We start from the raw sequence: 17,505 nt of genomic DNA, 5'->3' as shown, positions 1-17,505 counted from the left end.
GGAATGGGTGACGTTTCGGGTCGAGACCCCTCTTCAGATCCCTTGTTTCCGCTAGCCCCGAGAAGCTCTACCTAACTCTCTTTTAAATTCTCCCACAGATGTTGTTCCAACAGCCAAACATGCCGCGAAACAGACAGGTGGATGATCTTTGGCCCGAGAGTATCTGCTGACCTTGCCCCACCCCCACCCCGTTCTCCCCTCCCCCTCTACCAGTGACCCCCTTCCCTTGCCACCATTGAGTAGAGACCGGCTGGATCGAGATCAGTACCAGGAGCCCCCGATGACTTACAGATGCCCTTCCGAATCCGGAGGCTTCGATGCCAACGACGTGCCAACGCCACCCGCCTACGCCTTGGCAGCCCACATGCGGGTAAAAGACGCCACCCTAGCTTGGACGGTGGGGGGGGGGGGGGGTGGAACAGCGAAGGGCAGCGGGTCAGGAAGCGAAGACGACCGCAAAACACCAGAACAAGGGGCCACAGTTTAAGAATAAGGGGTCGGCCATTTAGAACGGAGATGAGGAAAAACCTTTTCAGTCAGAGAGTTGTGAATCTGTGGAATTCTCTGCCTCAGAAGGCAGTGGAGGCCAATTCGCTGAATGCATTCAAGAGAGAGCTAGATAGAGCTCTTAAGGATAGCGGAGTCAGGGGGTATGGGGAGAAGGCAGGAACGGGGTACTGATTGAGAATGATTAGCCATGATCACATTGAATGGCGGTGCGTACAGGCTCGAAGGGCCGAATGGCCTCCTCCTGCAGCTATTGTCTATTGTCTATAAACATAGAAACATAGAAAATAGGTGCAGGAGTAGGCCATTCGGCCCTTCGAGCCTGTACGCACCGCCATTCAATATGATCATGGCTGATCATCCAACTCAGTATCCCGTACCTGCCTTCTCTCCATACCCCTGATCCCTTTAGCCACAAGGGCCACATCTAACTCCCTCTTAAATATAGCCAATGAACTGGCCTCAACTACCTTCTGTGGCAGAGAATTCCACAGATTCACCACTCTCTGTGTGTAAAAAAACTTTCTCATCTCGGTCTTAAAAGACTTCCCCCTTATCCTTAAACTGTGACCCCCTTGTTCTGGACTTCCCCAACATCGGGAACAATCTTCCCGCATCTAGCCTGTCCAACCCCTTAAGAATTTTGTAAGTTTCTATAAGATCCCCCCTCGGTCTTCTAAATTCCAGCGGGTCAGGCAGCATCTCTGGAGAGAAGGAACGGTTGACGACTCGTGTCGAGACCCTTCTTCGGGTCCGAGCAGGAACTGCTGCAGACAGACACAAAAAAAGTCTCGACCCGAATCATCGCACGATCCTCCTCTCCAGAGATGCTGCCTGACCCGCTGTGTTACTTACTCCGGCATTTTGTGCCTATCTTCAGTTTAAACCATGCATAGAAACATAGAAACATAGAAAATAGGTGCAGGAGTAGGCCATTCGGCCCTTCGAGCCTGTACGCACCGCCATTCAATATGATCATGGCTGATCATCCAACTCAGTATCCCGTACCAGCCTTCTCTCCATACCCCCTGATCCCTTTAGCCACAAGGGCCACATCTAACTCCCTCTTAAATATAGCCAATGGACTGGCCCCAACTACCCTCTGTGGCAGAGAATTCCACAGACTCACCACCACTCTCTGTGTGAAGAAATGTTTTCTCATCTCGGTCCTAAAAGACTTCCCCCCCTTATCCTTAAACTTCTGTAGTTCCTGCGTAGGAAGGAACTGCAGATGCTGGTTTAAACCGAAGATGGTCACGGGAGGTGCTGGAGTAACTCAGCGGGTCAGGCAGCATCTCTGGAGAGAAGGAACGGGTGGCGTTTCGGGTCGAGACCCTTCTTCGGACTGTGAAGGCACCTCATGATAATCAGCCTGTCTGGGAACCCTCCAGCCTTTGTTGGCCATGAATTGTCCTGGTCATTCCTTGCTTTCAGATCCCCCCCTCCCCACTACAATCAGCCTGAAGAAGGGTCCTGACACAAATCGTCACCTGTCTGTTTTCTCCAGAGATAATAGACAATAGACAATAGACAATAGACAATAGGTGCAGGAGGAGGCCATTCAGCCCTTCGAGTCAGCACCGCCATTCAATGTGATCATGGCTGATCACTCTCAATCAGTACCCCGTTCCTGCCTTCTCCCCATACCCCCTCACTCCGCTATCCTTAAGAGCTCTATCCAGCTCTCTCTTGAAAGCATCCAACGAACTGGCCTCCACTGCCTTCTGAGGCAGAGAATTCCACACCTTCACCACTCTCTGACTGAAAAAGTTCTTCCTCATCTCCGTTCTAAATGGCCGACCCCTTATTCTTAAACTGTGGCCCCTTGTTCTGGACTCCCCCAACATTGGGAACATGTTTCCTGCCTCTAATGTGTCCAATCCCCTAATTATCTTATATGTTTCAATAAGATCCCCCCCTAAATTCCAGTGTATACAAGCCTAATTGCTCCAGCCTTTCAACATACGACAGTCCCGCCATTCCGGGAATTAACCTAGTGAACCTACGCTGCACGCCCTCCATAGCAAGAGATGCTGCCTGACCCGCTGAATTACTCCAGCGCTTTGTGTCTCCCTTTGGTTAAACCAGCACTTGCAGTTCCTTGTTACTTTGTGTCTATCTTTGGCGTTGAAGCCACCATTTTGGTCAAAGGGAGATCGTTTGGTCAAAGGGAGATGATCACAGAGTGCTGGAGTAACTCAGCGGGTCAGGCAGCATCTCTGGAGATAGACACAAAGTGCCGGAGTAACTCAGCAGGTCAGGCAGCATCTCTGGAGAACACGGAAGGGTGACGTTTCAGGTCGAGTCTCTTCAACAGTCCGACGAAGGGTCCCTACTCGAAACGTCACCCATCCACTGTATGTTCTTCAGAGATGCTGCCTGACCTGCTGAGTTACAAGTCGAAACCCTCGTGGTCGGCAGGGTGGCGCAGCGGGTAGAGCTGCTGCCTCACAGCGCCAGAGACCTGGGTTCGATCCCGACCACGGGCGCTGTCTGTACGGAGTTTGCACGTTCTCCCCGTGACCTGCGTGGGTTTTTCTCCTAAACCTTCGGTTTCCTCCCACACTCCAAAGACGTGCGGGTTTAAAGGTTTAATTGGCTTGGTAAAATTGTAGATTGTCCCTAGTGTGTGTAGGATAGTGTTAGTGTGCGGGGATCGCTGGTCGGCAAGGACTCGGTGGGCCGAAGGGCCTGTCTCTGAGCTGTATCTCTAAACTAAACTAAACTAAACTAAACTAAATCAGTCTGAAGAAGGGTCTCGACCCGAAACGTCACCCATTCCTTCTCTCCAGAGATGCTGCCCGACCCGCTGAGTTACTCCGGCATTTTGTGTCTCCCTTCAATTTCACACCGTTCACAAGTTATAGGAGTAGAATTAGGCCATTCGGCCCATCGAGTCTATTCCGCCATTCAATCATGGTTGATCTAATCCCATTTTCTTGCCTTCTCCCCATAACCGTGACACAATACAATACAATACAATATATCTTTATTGTCTTGTACCCAGGGGTGCAACGAGATTGGGAATGCGCCCGTTCTAATCAAGAATTTGTCTACCTCTGCCTTAAAAAAATCCATTGACTTGGCCTCTGTGGCAATGAGTTCCACAGATTAAACCAGCATCTGTAGTTCCTTCCTAAACTAAACCCCCCTTTTAGACTGAAGATGGGTCTCGACCTGAAACGTCACCAATCCATGTTTTCCAGAGATGCTGCCTGACCCGCTGAGTTACTCCAGCATTTATAGACAATAGACAATGGGAGCAGGAGGAGGCCATTCGGCCCTTCGAGCCAGCACCGCCATTCAATGTGATCATGGCTGATCATTCTCAATCAGTACCCCGTTCCTGCCTTCTCCCCATACCCCCTGACTCCGTTATCCTTAAGAGCTCTATCCAGCTCTCTCTTGAATGCATTCAGAGAATTGGCCTCCACTGCCTTCTGAGACAGATTCACAACTCTCTGACTGAAAAAGTTTTTCCCCATCCAAGTTCTAAATGGCCTACCCCTTATTCTTAAACTGTGTGGCCCCTTGTTCTGGACTCCCCCAACATTGGGAACATGTTTCCTGCCTCTAACGTGTCCAACCCCTTAATAATCTTATACGTTTCGATAAGATCCCCTCTCATCCTTCTAAATTCCAGTGTATACAAGCCTAGTCGCTCCAGTCTTTCAACATATGACAGTCCCGCCATCCCGGGAAAAATTAGGCCATTCAGCCCATGCTCAGCCATGATCACATTGAATGGCAGTGCTGGCTCGAAGGGCCGAATGGCCTCCTCCTGCACCTATTGTCTATTGTCTTTTGTCTATAAATGCTGGAGTAACTCAGCAGGTCAGGCAGCATCTCTAGAAAACATGGATTGGTGACGTTTCAGGTTGAGACCCATCTTCAGACTAAAAGGGGTGTCTACCCTCGATTTAAACCAGCATCTGCAGTTCCTTTGACAATTCCAACTATTGTGGCTATGTATTGGGTATTTCCATATCTAGGCACATTCAAAATTTTAAATTTGAATGTTGTTCGTGTTCAAGTGAAAATTTTAATTCCCATTGCCACGTTTTCAACACGCAAACAATTTATCTTTTCCTTTTAAAGTCTGTTAGCATTAGGGTTGCCAACTATCGCACTCCCAAATACGGGACAAGGTGACGTCACCGCCCCGCGCCCCACGTGACCTCACCCAGCCAGCGGCCACGTGCTCCCGCTCCACCAATGGCGGCAGCCCGGGCCAGGAGGCGGGTTGCTATGCAACCTCCATTAGGTGGCGCCCGGGCTACCGGGCCTATACTGTCCGGGCCTACACTGTCCGGGCCTACAGTGCCCGGGCCTACAGTGACCGGGCCTACAGTGTCCAGGCCTACAGTCTCCGGGCCTACTCTGTCCGGGCCTACAGTGTCCGGGCCTACACTGTCCGGGCCTACAGTGTCCGGGCCTACACTGTCCGGGACTACAGGACCCCCAGAGCTGCAGTGTTTATCCACTCTATCCAGGCCTTTCATTATTTGATAAGTTTCAATGAGGTCCCCCCTCATGCTTCTAAACTCCAGCGAGTACAGGCCCAGTGCTTGGGTCCGACATGGCGTAGGTCAGACCGCATTTGGAGTATTGTGAGTAGCTTTGGGCCCCGTAGTGCAGTTTTGGTCTCCAAATTTGAGGAAGGATATTCTTGCTATTGAGGGCGTGCAGCGTAGGTTTACTAGGTTAATTCCCGGAATGGCGGGACTGTCATATGTTGAAAGACTGGAGCGGCTAGGCTTGTATACACTGGAATTTAGAAGGATGAGAGGAGATCTTATCGAAACGTATAAGATTATTAAGGGGTTGGACACGTTAGAGGCAGGAAACATGTTCCAAATGTTGGGGGAGTCCAGAACAAGGGGCCACAGTTTAAGAATAGGGGTAGGCCATTTAGAACTGAGATGAGGAAAAACATTTTCATTCAGAGAGTTGTGAATCTGTGGAATTCTCTGCCTCAGAAGGCAGTGGAGGCCAATTCTCTGAATGCATTCAAGAGAGAGCTGGATAGAGCTCTTAAGGATAGCGGAGTCAGGGGTTACGGGGAGAGGGCAGGAACGGGGTACTGATTGAGAATGATCAGCCATGATCACATTGAATGGCTGTGCTGGCTCGAAGGGCCGAATGGCCTCCTCCTGCACCTATTGTCTATTGTCTATTGTATCTGAGGAAGGATGTGCAGGCTCTGGAGAGGGTCCAGTGGAGGTTTACGAGAACAATCCCAGGAATGAGTGGGTTAACGTACGATGAGCGTTTGTTGGCACTGGGCCTGTACTCGCTGGAGTTTAGATGGATGAGGGGGGGGGACCTCTTTGAAATGTACCGAATAGTGAAAGGCCTGGATAGAGTGGATGTGGAGAGGATGTTTCCACTAGTGGGAGAGTCTAGGACCAGAGGGCACAGCCTCAGAATTAAAGGACGTTCCTTTAGGAAGGAGATGAGGAGGAATTTCTTCGGTCAGAGGGTGGTGAATCTGTGGAATTCTTTGCCACAGACGGCTGTGGAGGCCACAAGTCAGTAGGTAATTTTAAGGCGGAGATAGATAGATTCTTGATCAGTGCGGGTGTCAGGGGTTACGGGGAGAAGGCAGGAGAATGGGGTTGGGAGGGAGAGATAGATCAGCCACGATTGAATGGCGGAGTGGACTCGATGGGCCGAATGGCCTCATTCTGCTCGTACAACTTATGAGCCATCAAATGCTCTTCTTACTTAACTCAATGAAACATCAGGTAAGGTGGTTGCAAATGTTAACACATCTTGGCTTCCGGTGCGGAGATTTCGTTTTGTTTTGTTTTAGTTGAGAGATACAGCGCGGAAACAGGCCCTTCGGCCCACCGGGTCCGCGCCGCCCAGCGATCCCCGCACACTGACACTATCCTACACCCACTGGGGACAATTTACATTTACCGAGCCATTAGCCTACAAACCTGCACGTCTTTGGAGTGTGGGAGGAAACCGATGATCTCGGAGAAAACCCACGCAGGTCACGGGGAGAACGTACAAACTCCGTACAGACAGCGCCCGTGGTCGGGATCGAACCCGGGTCTCTGGCGCCGTGAGGCAGCAGCTCTACCCGCCGCGCCGCGCCACCCCATTCAGTTTCCCCATTCTCCCCAATCCTGAACTCAGGTTGTCTGAATCTTTTTGATTTTAAATCCTAGGGGAACAGTGAGAAGATGCAATCGGCCGCGATTCAACAGACGGACTTAGTTCTTCACGTGAGTTGCATCTTGTTCTGACGGAAACTGGCGTGGCCGTACGTGCGCGGGTTTCTGTAGCCCGAAGGTGGAGTAACTCAGCGGGGCAGGCAGCATCTCTGGAGCCAGAGACCCGGGTTCGATCCCGACCACGGGCGCTGTCTGTGCGGAGTTTTGTACGTTCTCCCCGTGACCCACGTGGGTTTTCTCCGGTTTCCTTCCTGACACCCGCACTAATCAAGAATCTCTGCCTTAAAAATAAATACCCACTGACTTGTGACCTCCACAGCCGTCTGTGGCAAAGAATTCCACAGATTCACCGCCCTCTGACTGACGAAATTCCTCCTCGTCTCCTTCCTAAAGGAACGTCCTTTAATTCTGAGGCTGTGCCCTCTGGTCCTAGACTCTCCCACTAGTGGAAACATCCTCCCCACATCCACTCTATCTATCGCTATTCGGTAGGTTCCCTCGATCGTGGTGTGGTTTCACCGTGAATCTGTCAACAGCAGGGTCTCACTCCTTGAATTCCTCCCCCACCAGGATTCTGCTGCTCAGACGATCTCCGCTACAAGGGACCCACTGGTCAACACTCCACTCTATAACATGGTCACATCATCTTCTCAGGTAATCTTTTCAATAGACAATAGACAATAGGTGCAGGAGGAGGCCTTTCGGCCCTTCGAGCCTGTACGCACCGCCATTCAATACGATCGTGGCTGATCATTCTCAATCAGTACCCTGTTCCTGCCTTCTCCCCATACCCCCTGATTCCGCTATCCTTAAGAGCTCTATCTAGCTCTCTCTTGAACGCATTCAGAGAATCGGCCTCCACTGCCTTCTGAGGCAGAGAATTCCACAGATTCACAACTCTCTGACTGAAAAAGCTTTTCCTCATCTCCGTTCTAAATGGCCGACCCCTTATTCTTAAACTGCGTGGCCCCTGGTTCTGGACTCCCCCAACATTGGGAACGTGTTTCCTGCCTCTAACGTGTTCAACCCCTTAATAATCTTATACGTTTCGATAAGATCCCCTCTCATCCTTCTAAATTCCAGTGTATACAAGCCTAGTCGCTCCAGTCTTTCAACATATGACAGTCCCGCCATTCCGGGAATTAACCTAGTAAACCTACGCTGCACGCACTCAATAGCAAGAATACCCTTCCTCAAATTTGGAGACCAAAACTGCACACAGTACTCCAGGTGCGGTCTCACTAGGGCCCTGTACAACTGCAGAAGGACCTCTTTGCTCCTATACTCAACTCCTCTTGTTATGAAGGCCAACATTCCATTGGCTTTCTTCACTGCCTGCTGTACCTGCGTGCTTCCTTTCAGTGACTGATGCACTAGGACACCCAGATCACGTTGTACGTCCCCTTTTCCTAACTTGACACCATTCAGATAATAATCCAAGTCAAGTTAAGTCAAGTCAAGTTTATTTGTCACGTACACATACACGATGTGCAGTGAAATGAAAGTGGCAATGCCTGCGGATTGTGCACAAAAAAGAATTACAGTTATAGCATATAAATAAAAGTTAACACAGAGAAGACAAAATTTAGTCCCTGGAGTTATAAAAGTTGACAGTCCTGATGGCCTGTGGGAAGAAACTCCGTCTCATCCTCTCCGTTTTCACAGCGTGACAGCGGAGGCGTTTGCCTGACCGTAGCAGCTGGAACAGTCCGTTACTGGGGTGGTAGGGGTCCCCCATAATGTTGCTTGCTCTGGATCTTCACCTCCTGATGTATAGGTCCTGGAGGGGGACCAGTGTAGTTCCCATGGTGCGTTCAGCCGAACGCACTACTCTCTGCAGGGCCTTCCTGTCCTGGGCAGAGCTGTTCCCAAACCAGACTGTAATGTTGCCGGACAGGATGCTCTCTACAGCCCCAGAGTAGAAGCACTGAAGGATCCTCAGAGACACTCTGAATTTCCTCAGTTGTCTGAGGTGGTAAAGGCGCTGCTTAGCCTTACCCACCAGTGCGGCAAAGTGCGTTGCCCACGTCAGATCCTCTGTGATGTGGACTCCCAGGTATTTAAAACTGCTCACCCTATCCACAATCGACCCATTTATCTCCAGTGGCGTGTACGTCCTCGGATGTTGAGCCCTTCTAAAGTCCACAATCAGCTCCTTAGTTTTAGTGACATTCAAGAGGAGGCTGCTGTCCTGACACCAGAGTGCCAGATCAGCCACCTCCTCCCGGTAGGGTAGGCCTTCTCATCGTTGTCGTAGATCCGGCCCACCACCACAGTGTCATCAGCAAACTTGATGATGGAGTTTGAGCTGAACCTGGCCCCACAGTCATGTGTGTACAGGGAGTACAGTAGAGGGGAATGGCCTCCTCCTGCACCTATTGTCTATTGACTATTGTCTATTTTTAGGTGCCAAAGTCGAAAGACCACCGGCATGGCCTGTTTTCCCCGGTGTAAGCGATAGAACCAAACAGACAGGACCCCGGGTACAATTGGACAATGCAGGACGGAACACCCAGGCGTGGCCCGGCCGCCAACTACTTCACCGCGGACCAGGGCGCCGGGCCTCGGCTCTCCGAAGACTGCCTGCGAAGCCTGGTCATCTACTCCCAGCAGGGACGCGAGGTCGGCAAGATCTCCTGGCTGCCCGCCAAGGGGACGTGGCAGGACCGCCGGCGGGGCAGCCGAGCCTCTCCCCCCCCGGAGGATAGCCCGAGGAGGAGCGGCCAGCCACGGAGGAAGGGGGCGGCCGGAGGCCCCCGAGAATCCAGACTCAACCCTTGCCCCGCGTGCGAGGCCGAGCGAGCCAAGCTCCTAGAAGATACCTTGCCACCTTTGGCCACACCCTGGTCTAGGTTGGAGTCCAGTGTCGTTGAAAGCACCAAGGCCCCAGGACATCCCATGCCACCTTTGGCCACCCCCATGTCTAAGTTGGCTTCCAGTGACGTTGAAAGCGCCAAGGCCCTAGAAGGTCCCATTCCACCATTGGCCAACCCCTGGTCTAAGTTGGATTCCGGTAGTGTTGACAGCACCAAGGCCCCAGGACATCCCACGCCAACTTTGGCCAACCCTTGGTCTAAGTTGGATTCCGGTAGAGTTGACAGCACCAAGGCCTCAGGACATCCCACGCCAACTTTGGCCAGCCCCTGCTCTCGGTCGGACTCCTGTGCTGAATGCACCAGGCTCCTAGAAGGTCCAATGTCCCTGTTGGCCTTCCCCTACTCTAACCTGGAGTCGCTGTGCAGCTCCGATGGCTTCCAGGACTCCAGGTGGCAACCAAGTTCGGATTCGCCGCGGCAGCGGTTGCCGTCCACCCCTTACCCGGCGACCAGGTTGTCCCGGCTCCACTCCCCGGGGTGGGCGAAGAAGCACACCGGGCACCGCTCCGACCCCGGGCCCGCCAAGCGCTCCCCGCCCCCGGCTTCGAAGAAGCACTCCGCCTCGCTCCAGTCCCGCTCCAGCTCGGACAGGTCTTCCGACCAACCCGCGTCGCTCTTCCGCCAGCCCTTCCCCGCGCCTGGCAGGTCCCCACGATCTCCCCGCTCCACCACCACCTCTCCGGGGCAGTCGGAGACATCTCCGACCCAACCCGCCCCCGGTCCGTCAAGACCACCCGGCTCCCACTCCCGGCCCGGCCCACCGGGGCATCCCGAGACCGCTCGCCGACCCCCTGGGTCCACTCCGAAGCATCACAGGGAAACATCCCGTTCTCAATCCAGCCCCATCGCAGACAGCCAAGCCCTTCCGGAGTCAAGACCTCCCCAGGCAAATGGATCTCACAACGGCTCCAGGCGAGGGATGACCACCTCCCATTCCTATCCGACCCCCGGTCCTTCCAAGTCTTCCAGCCCGTACCAAGCTCACCCAAACTCTGGGGCAACCAGGCACCACGAGGTGACGGACGTACACGAGACCGCCAAGCAACAGGTCCACTCGTCCCACCATCACCACCACCGCCGTGGTGACCCCGATCCGACATGTCAACAACACAGCAGACTCCGCGACCATGCCAAGCCCGACTCGCACTATCCCAACTCCGGCAGTGGGAAGACGACTCAATCCACCACGCCTCAGTCCATCCCCGAGCCGGGGGAAGCCACCCAACCCCTCCCAAGGCCCCAACAGGTCAACAACGGACCCCAACAGGAGGCCCATCCTCCGGGCAGGTCGAGAAACCACACGCCGCTACCTCCCTCGCCTTCCGATCCCCTCCCATCAAATCTGGCCGAGACGCCTTTGCCCTCCCCCGGTTCTCACCCAGTCAGGTCCCCCCCAACGCACTCAGCCCCTCCTGCCACTCAGCTGAGTGGGGGGGCCGCGACGCCCCAATCCATCCAGAACGCCAGTCCCAAGAGGCCCCCCGAAGAGCCGGCGTCTCCCCCCACCTTGGTCCCGGCGTGGCTCTCCGGGGAACCTCCGGCCCCATCTCCCCCTGCCTCCGATCCCAGAAGCCACCATTCGGGACCTCGGTCCCCCCCCGGCTCCATCCCGAGCACCAACGTTGAACGCGGCCCGGCCGCCCTTAGTCCCGGTTCTACACCATCTCAACCTCCATCCGTTCCTGGCCCCACGATGAGCAACGCCGAGCCAGTCCCACCTCTCCCGACATCTACTCCAAACCCTCCGGCCTCCTCGTCCCACTCGGGTCAAGGGCAAGTCAGGGATAGCCAACCACTCTCTCCATTTGGTACAACAAGCCCGGCCAAAGCCTCTGGTCGAGTGGAACATCTTTCAGGATCCCAGTCCCCCGCTGGCAACCGTCCGGCCAACGGTTCTGCCGTCCCTCCATCTCCCCCCGTCTCGGACAACAAAAGGCACCACCCGCCATCCCCAGGCCTCTCGCACTCCGGCCCAGAAGCATCCCTGTCCCAGTCCGGCGAGACCAAAAGGAACTCGTCCACATCTCCGATGTTCTCCATCTCAGACCTGCGGAGGATTTCCGAGGCGTCCTCTCCATCGCAGCCCGCCGCCGGGAGCACGAGAGACTTTGCCACCTCGCCGATGACCTCCAACTCTGGCCTGACCAGGTCTCGCGACGAGACCGCGGCCACCAGGGATTCCATGACCTCCCCCATCGCCTCCGGCTCCGCTCGCTCAGGAATCCCCAACGGGTCCTCCTCTCGCGCCGCCTCCCGGCCTTCCAGGGGCTCTCCTACCCCTCCAAGAGTTTCCCCCAAGACGCCCGCGGGCCAGGCCGCCCCCGACCCCTCGAAACGTGCGGACGCGCCCCACGTTCACTCGTGCCCGAGCCCGGGAGAGGAGACGGAACTGCAAACCCTCGGCCCGGTCAAATGCGCCAATGCTTCCCATTCCCACTGCCTGAACTCTCAAAGGCCCGTCCCCGTCTCCATCCCGGTCAAGTGCCAAGCGAAGCTCTACAGTGTTCCCTGCCCACTGAAATGTTCCTGCTCATCCCAACCTCCCTCGGACCCATGTGCGGCACGGTGCCCTCATTATATGCCACGGGCCACATCGTGTGCCAACGCCTCCCATTCCCACTGCAGTCACGGGCAGTCACGGGCAGCCAAATGCCCGGCGGCATCTCACGCCGTCCCACCGCCCGCGGTGAGGTGCTCCAACCCCTCTCATTCTCACTGCAGCCCCGGCGTGGTCGCTCGCAGTGAGCCACCCGCGCGGCCTTCCAACCCGTGCCCAGTGCAGATGCCGCGGTCGGTGCCGGCCCCGGTGAAATGCTCCAACCCGTCTCATTCCCACGGCAACCCTTGCCCGGCGAAACACTGGGGCCCCGGCACCGCCGCCGCCGCCCCTTGCCCACCGGCCAGGTGCCCCCACGCCTCGCACTCCCACTCGCGCCCAGCGACACCCTCCAACGCGTCTCTTTCCCACTGCGGGGGCCCGAAGAAGAACCACGAGCATGGGCCTCCCCCCGGCCTTGACCGCGGGAGGTGCCCCGCGGTCTCAGCGTCTTCGCAACCTCTCACGCACACGGGCAAATGCTCCAACGGGCACCATTCCCACCTCATCCTTGGCCCGCTGTGCAACGCTTGACTGCCGAGCACGCCCCTATTTCCAATCCAACTTATGACGATCTCCATTCTGCCATGCCCATGTTCCAACGTGGCCCAATCTCAATGTATCTCGTTCTCACTCCTGTCTTGGTCCACTACATCCTCAGTAAGATATTCCATCGTAGCTTAATCTCCCCCCCTCACCCACCCGATTCCTCTTCTAGTAAGATGCCCTTTGTTATATTCAGTGTCCGGTCAGATGTTGGAAAGAATCTATTCCCGTTCCTGTAAGTTATTCCAGCTCTATTTATTCCCGGTGTCAGGTCAGATGGTCGAACGCATCCCATTCTCGCTCAGTCCTCCTTCTCTTAGATCTTCATTGAGTTGCTCCTACGTGCTCCAAATGTCCGTCTATTCTAGTAAGATGCCCTCGTGGCATTCAATGTCCGGCGAGATATTTGCAATGTATCTCATCCTCACTCGCTTCTTGGTCCACCACATCCTCAGTAAGATGTTCCATCCTAGCCTAATCTCCCTCGATTCCCCTTCTTTGTCATTATTCAGTGTCTGGTCAGAAGTTGGAACGCATCTCATTTCCACTCAGGTCCTGTTCACTAGATCTTCAGTGAAATGCTCCTACACAGGCCTATCTTCCTCTATTCCTCTTCCAGTAAGATGTCCTTGTCATAGTCAGTGTCCTAGTCAGATGTTCGAACGCATCCCATTCCCACTAAGTTCTTGTTCTCCTCGATCTTCGGTGAGATGTTAAAATGTAACCCATTCTCCCTCTGTCCCTCTTCTGGTGATCTTCTCTTGCTATTTGCAGTGTCTAGTGAGGCGTTTGAACACATCTCATTCCCACTCAGGTGTAGTCCTAGATCGTCAGTGAAATGCACTTACATAGTCCAATATTCCTCTTCTGCTAAGATGCTCTTGTTAATATCAGCGAGTCGTTTGAATGCATCTTACTCTCATTCCGGCCTACAGTAAGAGGTTCCAATTCACCCCAGTTTCCATCTATTCCTCTTCTACTAAGATGCTCTTGTAATGTTCAGTGACCAACGATGTCTTCTGTACGATGTTCCAATGTAGCTCAATCTCCCTCCATTCCACCTCTAGTCAGACATCTTCCAGTCTTCCAGCAAGACTTGGCGTCTCGGCCTAATAAGACCTTGAACAATCCCAAACGTCCTAGCCCGATATCTTACCCATCCATCCTCAGTGAGTTCTGACACATCTCATCCTCCCTCTAGCAAGGCTAATAAAGCTTATTTTAAAGTACGCCAGTCCTAATGTAGTCCAAACTCTGTGCAAAATCTCAGCACCATTCCAGTCGAGTGGCCCTACACTTTCAACCAGTTGCTCGATTTCCATCTTCAAACATCTGGAAAGCTGCCTCGTTTCTCGCCCGGAACTAAGAGGGCGAGAATCTTAAACCGATGACACTTGACTGGATAAACATCTCGGTGACCAACCCCGGCCAATTTCTAGTGGCCGTGGTCCAAGGCCATTGCTGAGTTTGGGTTCAAACCTGGTGATGTTGACTTGTTCCACAACGGGGGGGAATATTCAGACGGAGGAGCAAAGCTCGGAAGCGCTCGGAGTGAGGACCACTCCGCTGGGAATGGGTGCCCGCGGTCGGGAGGAAGCGGGTGAGAGATGACCAAGATGGCGTCCGATTGCTTCAAGCAGAAAGAACAGGCGTGGGGGAGAGCCTTGCCCCTGCTAAACATTATCCAGTAACAAGAGCTTCACTGTTATACAAATTGGAGGTGACCCATTGTGCTTTTATCCTCCTCTGGGGCTTTCTTTTGTCACCAAAAAGTGGTCAAATCAATAAAGAGAAAGTGGGAAACGATAGTTCTTTTTTTCATTGTGTCAAGTATAAGTTTGGTTTAGAGATACAGCGCGGAAACAGGCCCTTCGGCCCACCGAGTCCGCGCCGACCAGCGATCCCCGCACACTAACACTATCCCACACACACTAGGGACAATTTACACAAAACACCCAGCAAATTAACCTCCATACCTGTACGTATTTGGAGTTTAGCTTAGAGATGCAGCGTGGAAACAGGCCCTTCGGCCCACCGGGTCCGCGCCGACCAGCGATCCCCGCACACTAACACTATCCTACACACCCACTAGGGACAATTTTTACATTTTACCCAGCCAATTAACCGACAAACCCGCACGTCTTTGGAGTGCGGGAGGAAACCGAAGATCTCGGAGAAAACCCACGCAGGTCACGGGGAGAACGTACAGACAGCGCCCGTGGTCGGGATCGAACCCGGGTCTCCGGCGCTGCATTCGCTGTAAGGCGGCAACTCTACCGCTTCGCCACCGTGACTTCCTCTGCTAGGATAACCTCCCCATTTGTTAAAAATAATATACAATCATTTTGAACCTTCGGCCTACCGTTTGGTTGACACCTCCTGCTCAGGTAAAAGCTGAGAAATATTGATTTCTCTAATTTCAATTAACCCTTGCATTCCCTCTCCATCGATCCTCTACCCTAGTTGACCTGTTAGTTTCATTGTCATCCTGCTAAGTTTCACTGATGGTATCCCCTCGTTATCATCTAGTCCGCAGCCAACAATGCACCATCGTGGGCTCCATCTTTCCTCGACGATCGTTGCTTTTTGCATACCTTTCCTTCATTTCTTCTACGTACCTTCATATTATCTGAATGGTGGCCGGTTAGGAGAAGGGGAGATGCAACGTGACCTGGGTGTCGTGGTGCACCAGTCATTGAAAGTAGGCATGCAGGTGCAGCAGGCAGTGAAGAAAGCGAATGGTATGTTGGCATTCATAGCGAGGGGATTTGAGTATAGGAGCAGGGAGGTTCTGCTGCAGTTGTACAGGGCCTTGGTGAGACCGCACCTGGAGTATTGCGTACAGTTTTGGTCTCCTAATCTGAGGAAAGACATTCTTGCCATAGAGGGAGTACAGAGAAGGTTCACCAGATTGATCCCTGGGATGGCAGGACTTTCATATGAAGAAAGACTGGATAGACTCGGCTTGTACTCGCTGGAATTTAGAAGATTGAGGGGGGATCTTATAGAAACTTACAAAATTCTTAAGGGGTTGGACAGGCTAGATGCGGGAAGATTGTTCCCGATGTTGGGGAAGTCCAGAACAAGGGGTCACAGTTTAAGGATAAGGGGGAAGTCTTTTAGGACCGAGATGAGAACGTTTTTTTTCACACAGAGAGTGGTGAGTCTGTGGAATTCTCTGCCACAGAAGGTAGTTGAGGCCAGTTCATTGGCTATATTTAAGAGGGTGTTAGATGTGGCCCTTGTGGCTAAAGGGATCAGGGGGTATGGAGAGAAGGCAGGTGCGGGATACTGAGTTGGATGATCAGCCATGATCATATTGAATGGCGGTGCGTACAGGCTCGAAGGGCCGAATGGCCTACTCCTGCACCTATTTTTAAAAAAAATTAAAATAAATAATAATAAAATATCTCTCGTTTGTTTCCCTTTCCCCCGACCCTCAGTCTGAAGAAGGGTCTCTCTCTCAACCCAAAATATCACCTATCCCTTTCCTCCAGAGATGCTGCCTGACCCGCTGAGTTGCTCCAGCTTTCTGTGTCTATTCGCAATACCCCAAATGCGGTCTCACCAGCGTCTTGGGCAACTGTCACATGGTTAGATAGGAACTGCAGATGCTGGCTTACACTGAAGGTAGACACAAAATGCTGGAGTAACTCAGCGGGACAGGCAGCATCTCTGGAGAGAGGAATGGGTGACATTTCGGGTCGAGACCCTTCTTTAGAGTGAATCAGAGAAGAGGGAGATACAGAGATGAGCAAATGCATATATAAATATATATGTATGTGTATGTAACCTTGACTCTTGGACTATATATATGTAATAGACCAAGTGGACCCGTTGGGCCTAAATCTTTCCTGCATTGGAGTAGCACCCTCTCCTCCCCACCCCCCCTCCCCTCCCCCTCCCCCCCCCCCTCCCCCGAGTACGCCCGCACTAATCAAGAATCTATCAAACTCCCCCTTAAAAATATCCACTGACTTGTGGCCTCCACAGCCGTCTGTGGCAAAGAATTCCACAGATTCGCCACCCTCTGACTAAAGAAATCCCTCCTCATCTCCTTCATAAAGGAACGTCCTTTAATCCTGAGGCTGTGCCCTCTGGTCCTGGACTCTCCCACTAGTGGAAACATGCTCTCCACACCCTCTCTATCCAAGATCAGTTCCTTGTTTCTACTGAAGATTGGCACAAAACGCTGGAGTAACTCAGCGGGTCGGGCAGCATCTCTGGAGAAAAAAAGGAATAGGTGACGTTTCGGGTCGAGACCCTTCTTCAGTTGGTTTTTATTTGGTGTTAAACTTCTTCCCTGAGTTGGAATCGAACCCTGGCTGTGGGAGTGAGAGAAATTACTCCTGGACTCTAGAAGGAACTGTGTGTGTGTGTGTGTGATGTAGGATCTCGGCTACGTTTTGCTTCCCAGTCAAAGAAGACAAAACCGTTAGGCAGCGCCCGTGGGGAACAGAGTGGAACTTGTGATAAGTTGATGCTGCGAAGTACCCACTGAGCTAAAGCTGGACGGCCTCAGCAACCGCAGAAACTCTGTGTACAAGGCTGCGTCACCCACAGATGCACAGGCCGAGAGTATTCATTTTATTCACCAGTGCATAAAACTTACTCAAGAATTGACTATTTCTTGGTGGACTCCAAACTTATTCCTTATACGCATAATTCAAAATATCATAATATCATTATATCCGATCATGCCCCTTTAACATTGAGGGTAAAACTCCAAGGAGTAACGGGGAAACAGACCAATTGGAGATTTAATCCTCAAATTTTAAATGAAACAGCATGTTAA

General features: G+C 52.9%; 1 protein-coding gene across 1 annotated transcript; it reads left to right on the top strand.

The window, feature by feature from the left end:
* Positions 1-234: 234 nt before the first annotated feature.
* LOC144609299 (uncharacterized) lies at positions 235-12,698 on the top strand. The gene is made up of 4 exons (XM_078427729.1): positions 235-370; positions 6,687-6,743; positions 7,263-7,346; positions 9,099-12,698. Exon 4 carries the CDS (start codon positions 9,189-9,191, stop codon positions 12,696-12,698), a length of 3,510 nt encoding a protein of 1,169 aa, XP_078283855.1. The 5' UTR covers positions 235-370; positions 6,687-6,743; positions 7,263-7,346; positions 9,099-9,188.
* The last annotated feature ends 4,807 nt before the right edge of the window (positions 12,699-17,505 follow it).

The sequence above is a fragment of the Rhinoraja longicauda genome, chromosome 34, assembly GCF_053455715.1.
Source record: "Rhinoraja longicauda isolate Sanriku21f chromosome 34, sRhiLon1.1, whole genome shotgun sequence".
Classification (NCBI taxonomy): Eukaryota; Metazoa; Chordata; class Chondrichthyes; order Rajiformes; family Arhynchobatidae; genus Rhinoraja; species Rhinoraja longicauda.
The sequence above is the reverse complement of the archived record's forward strand: the minus strand, read 5'-3'. Positions and strand labels throughout refer to the sequence as shown.

Excerpts from the sequence above, each read along its gene's own strand:
- LOC144609299 (XM_078427729.1), top strand. The coding sequence starts at position 9,189 with ATGCAGGACGGAACACCCAGGCGTGGCCCGGCCGCCAACTACTTCACC.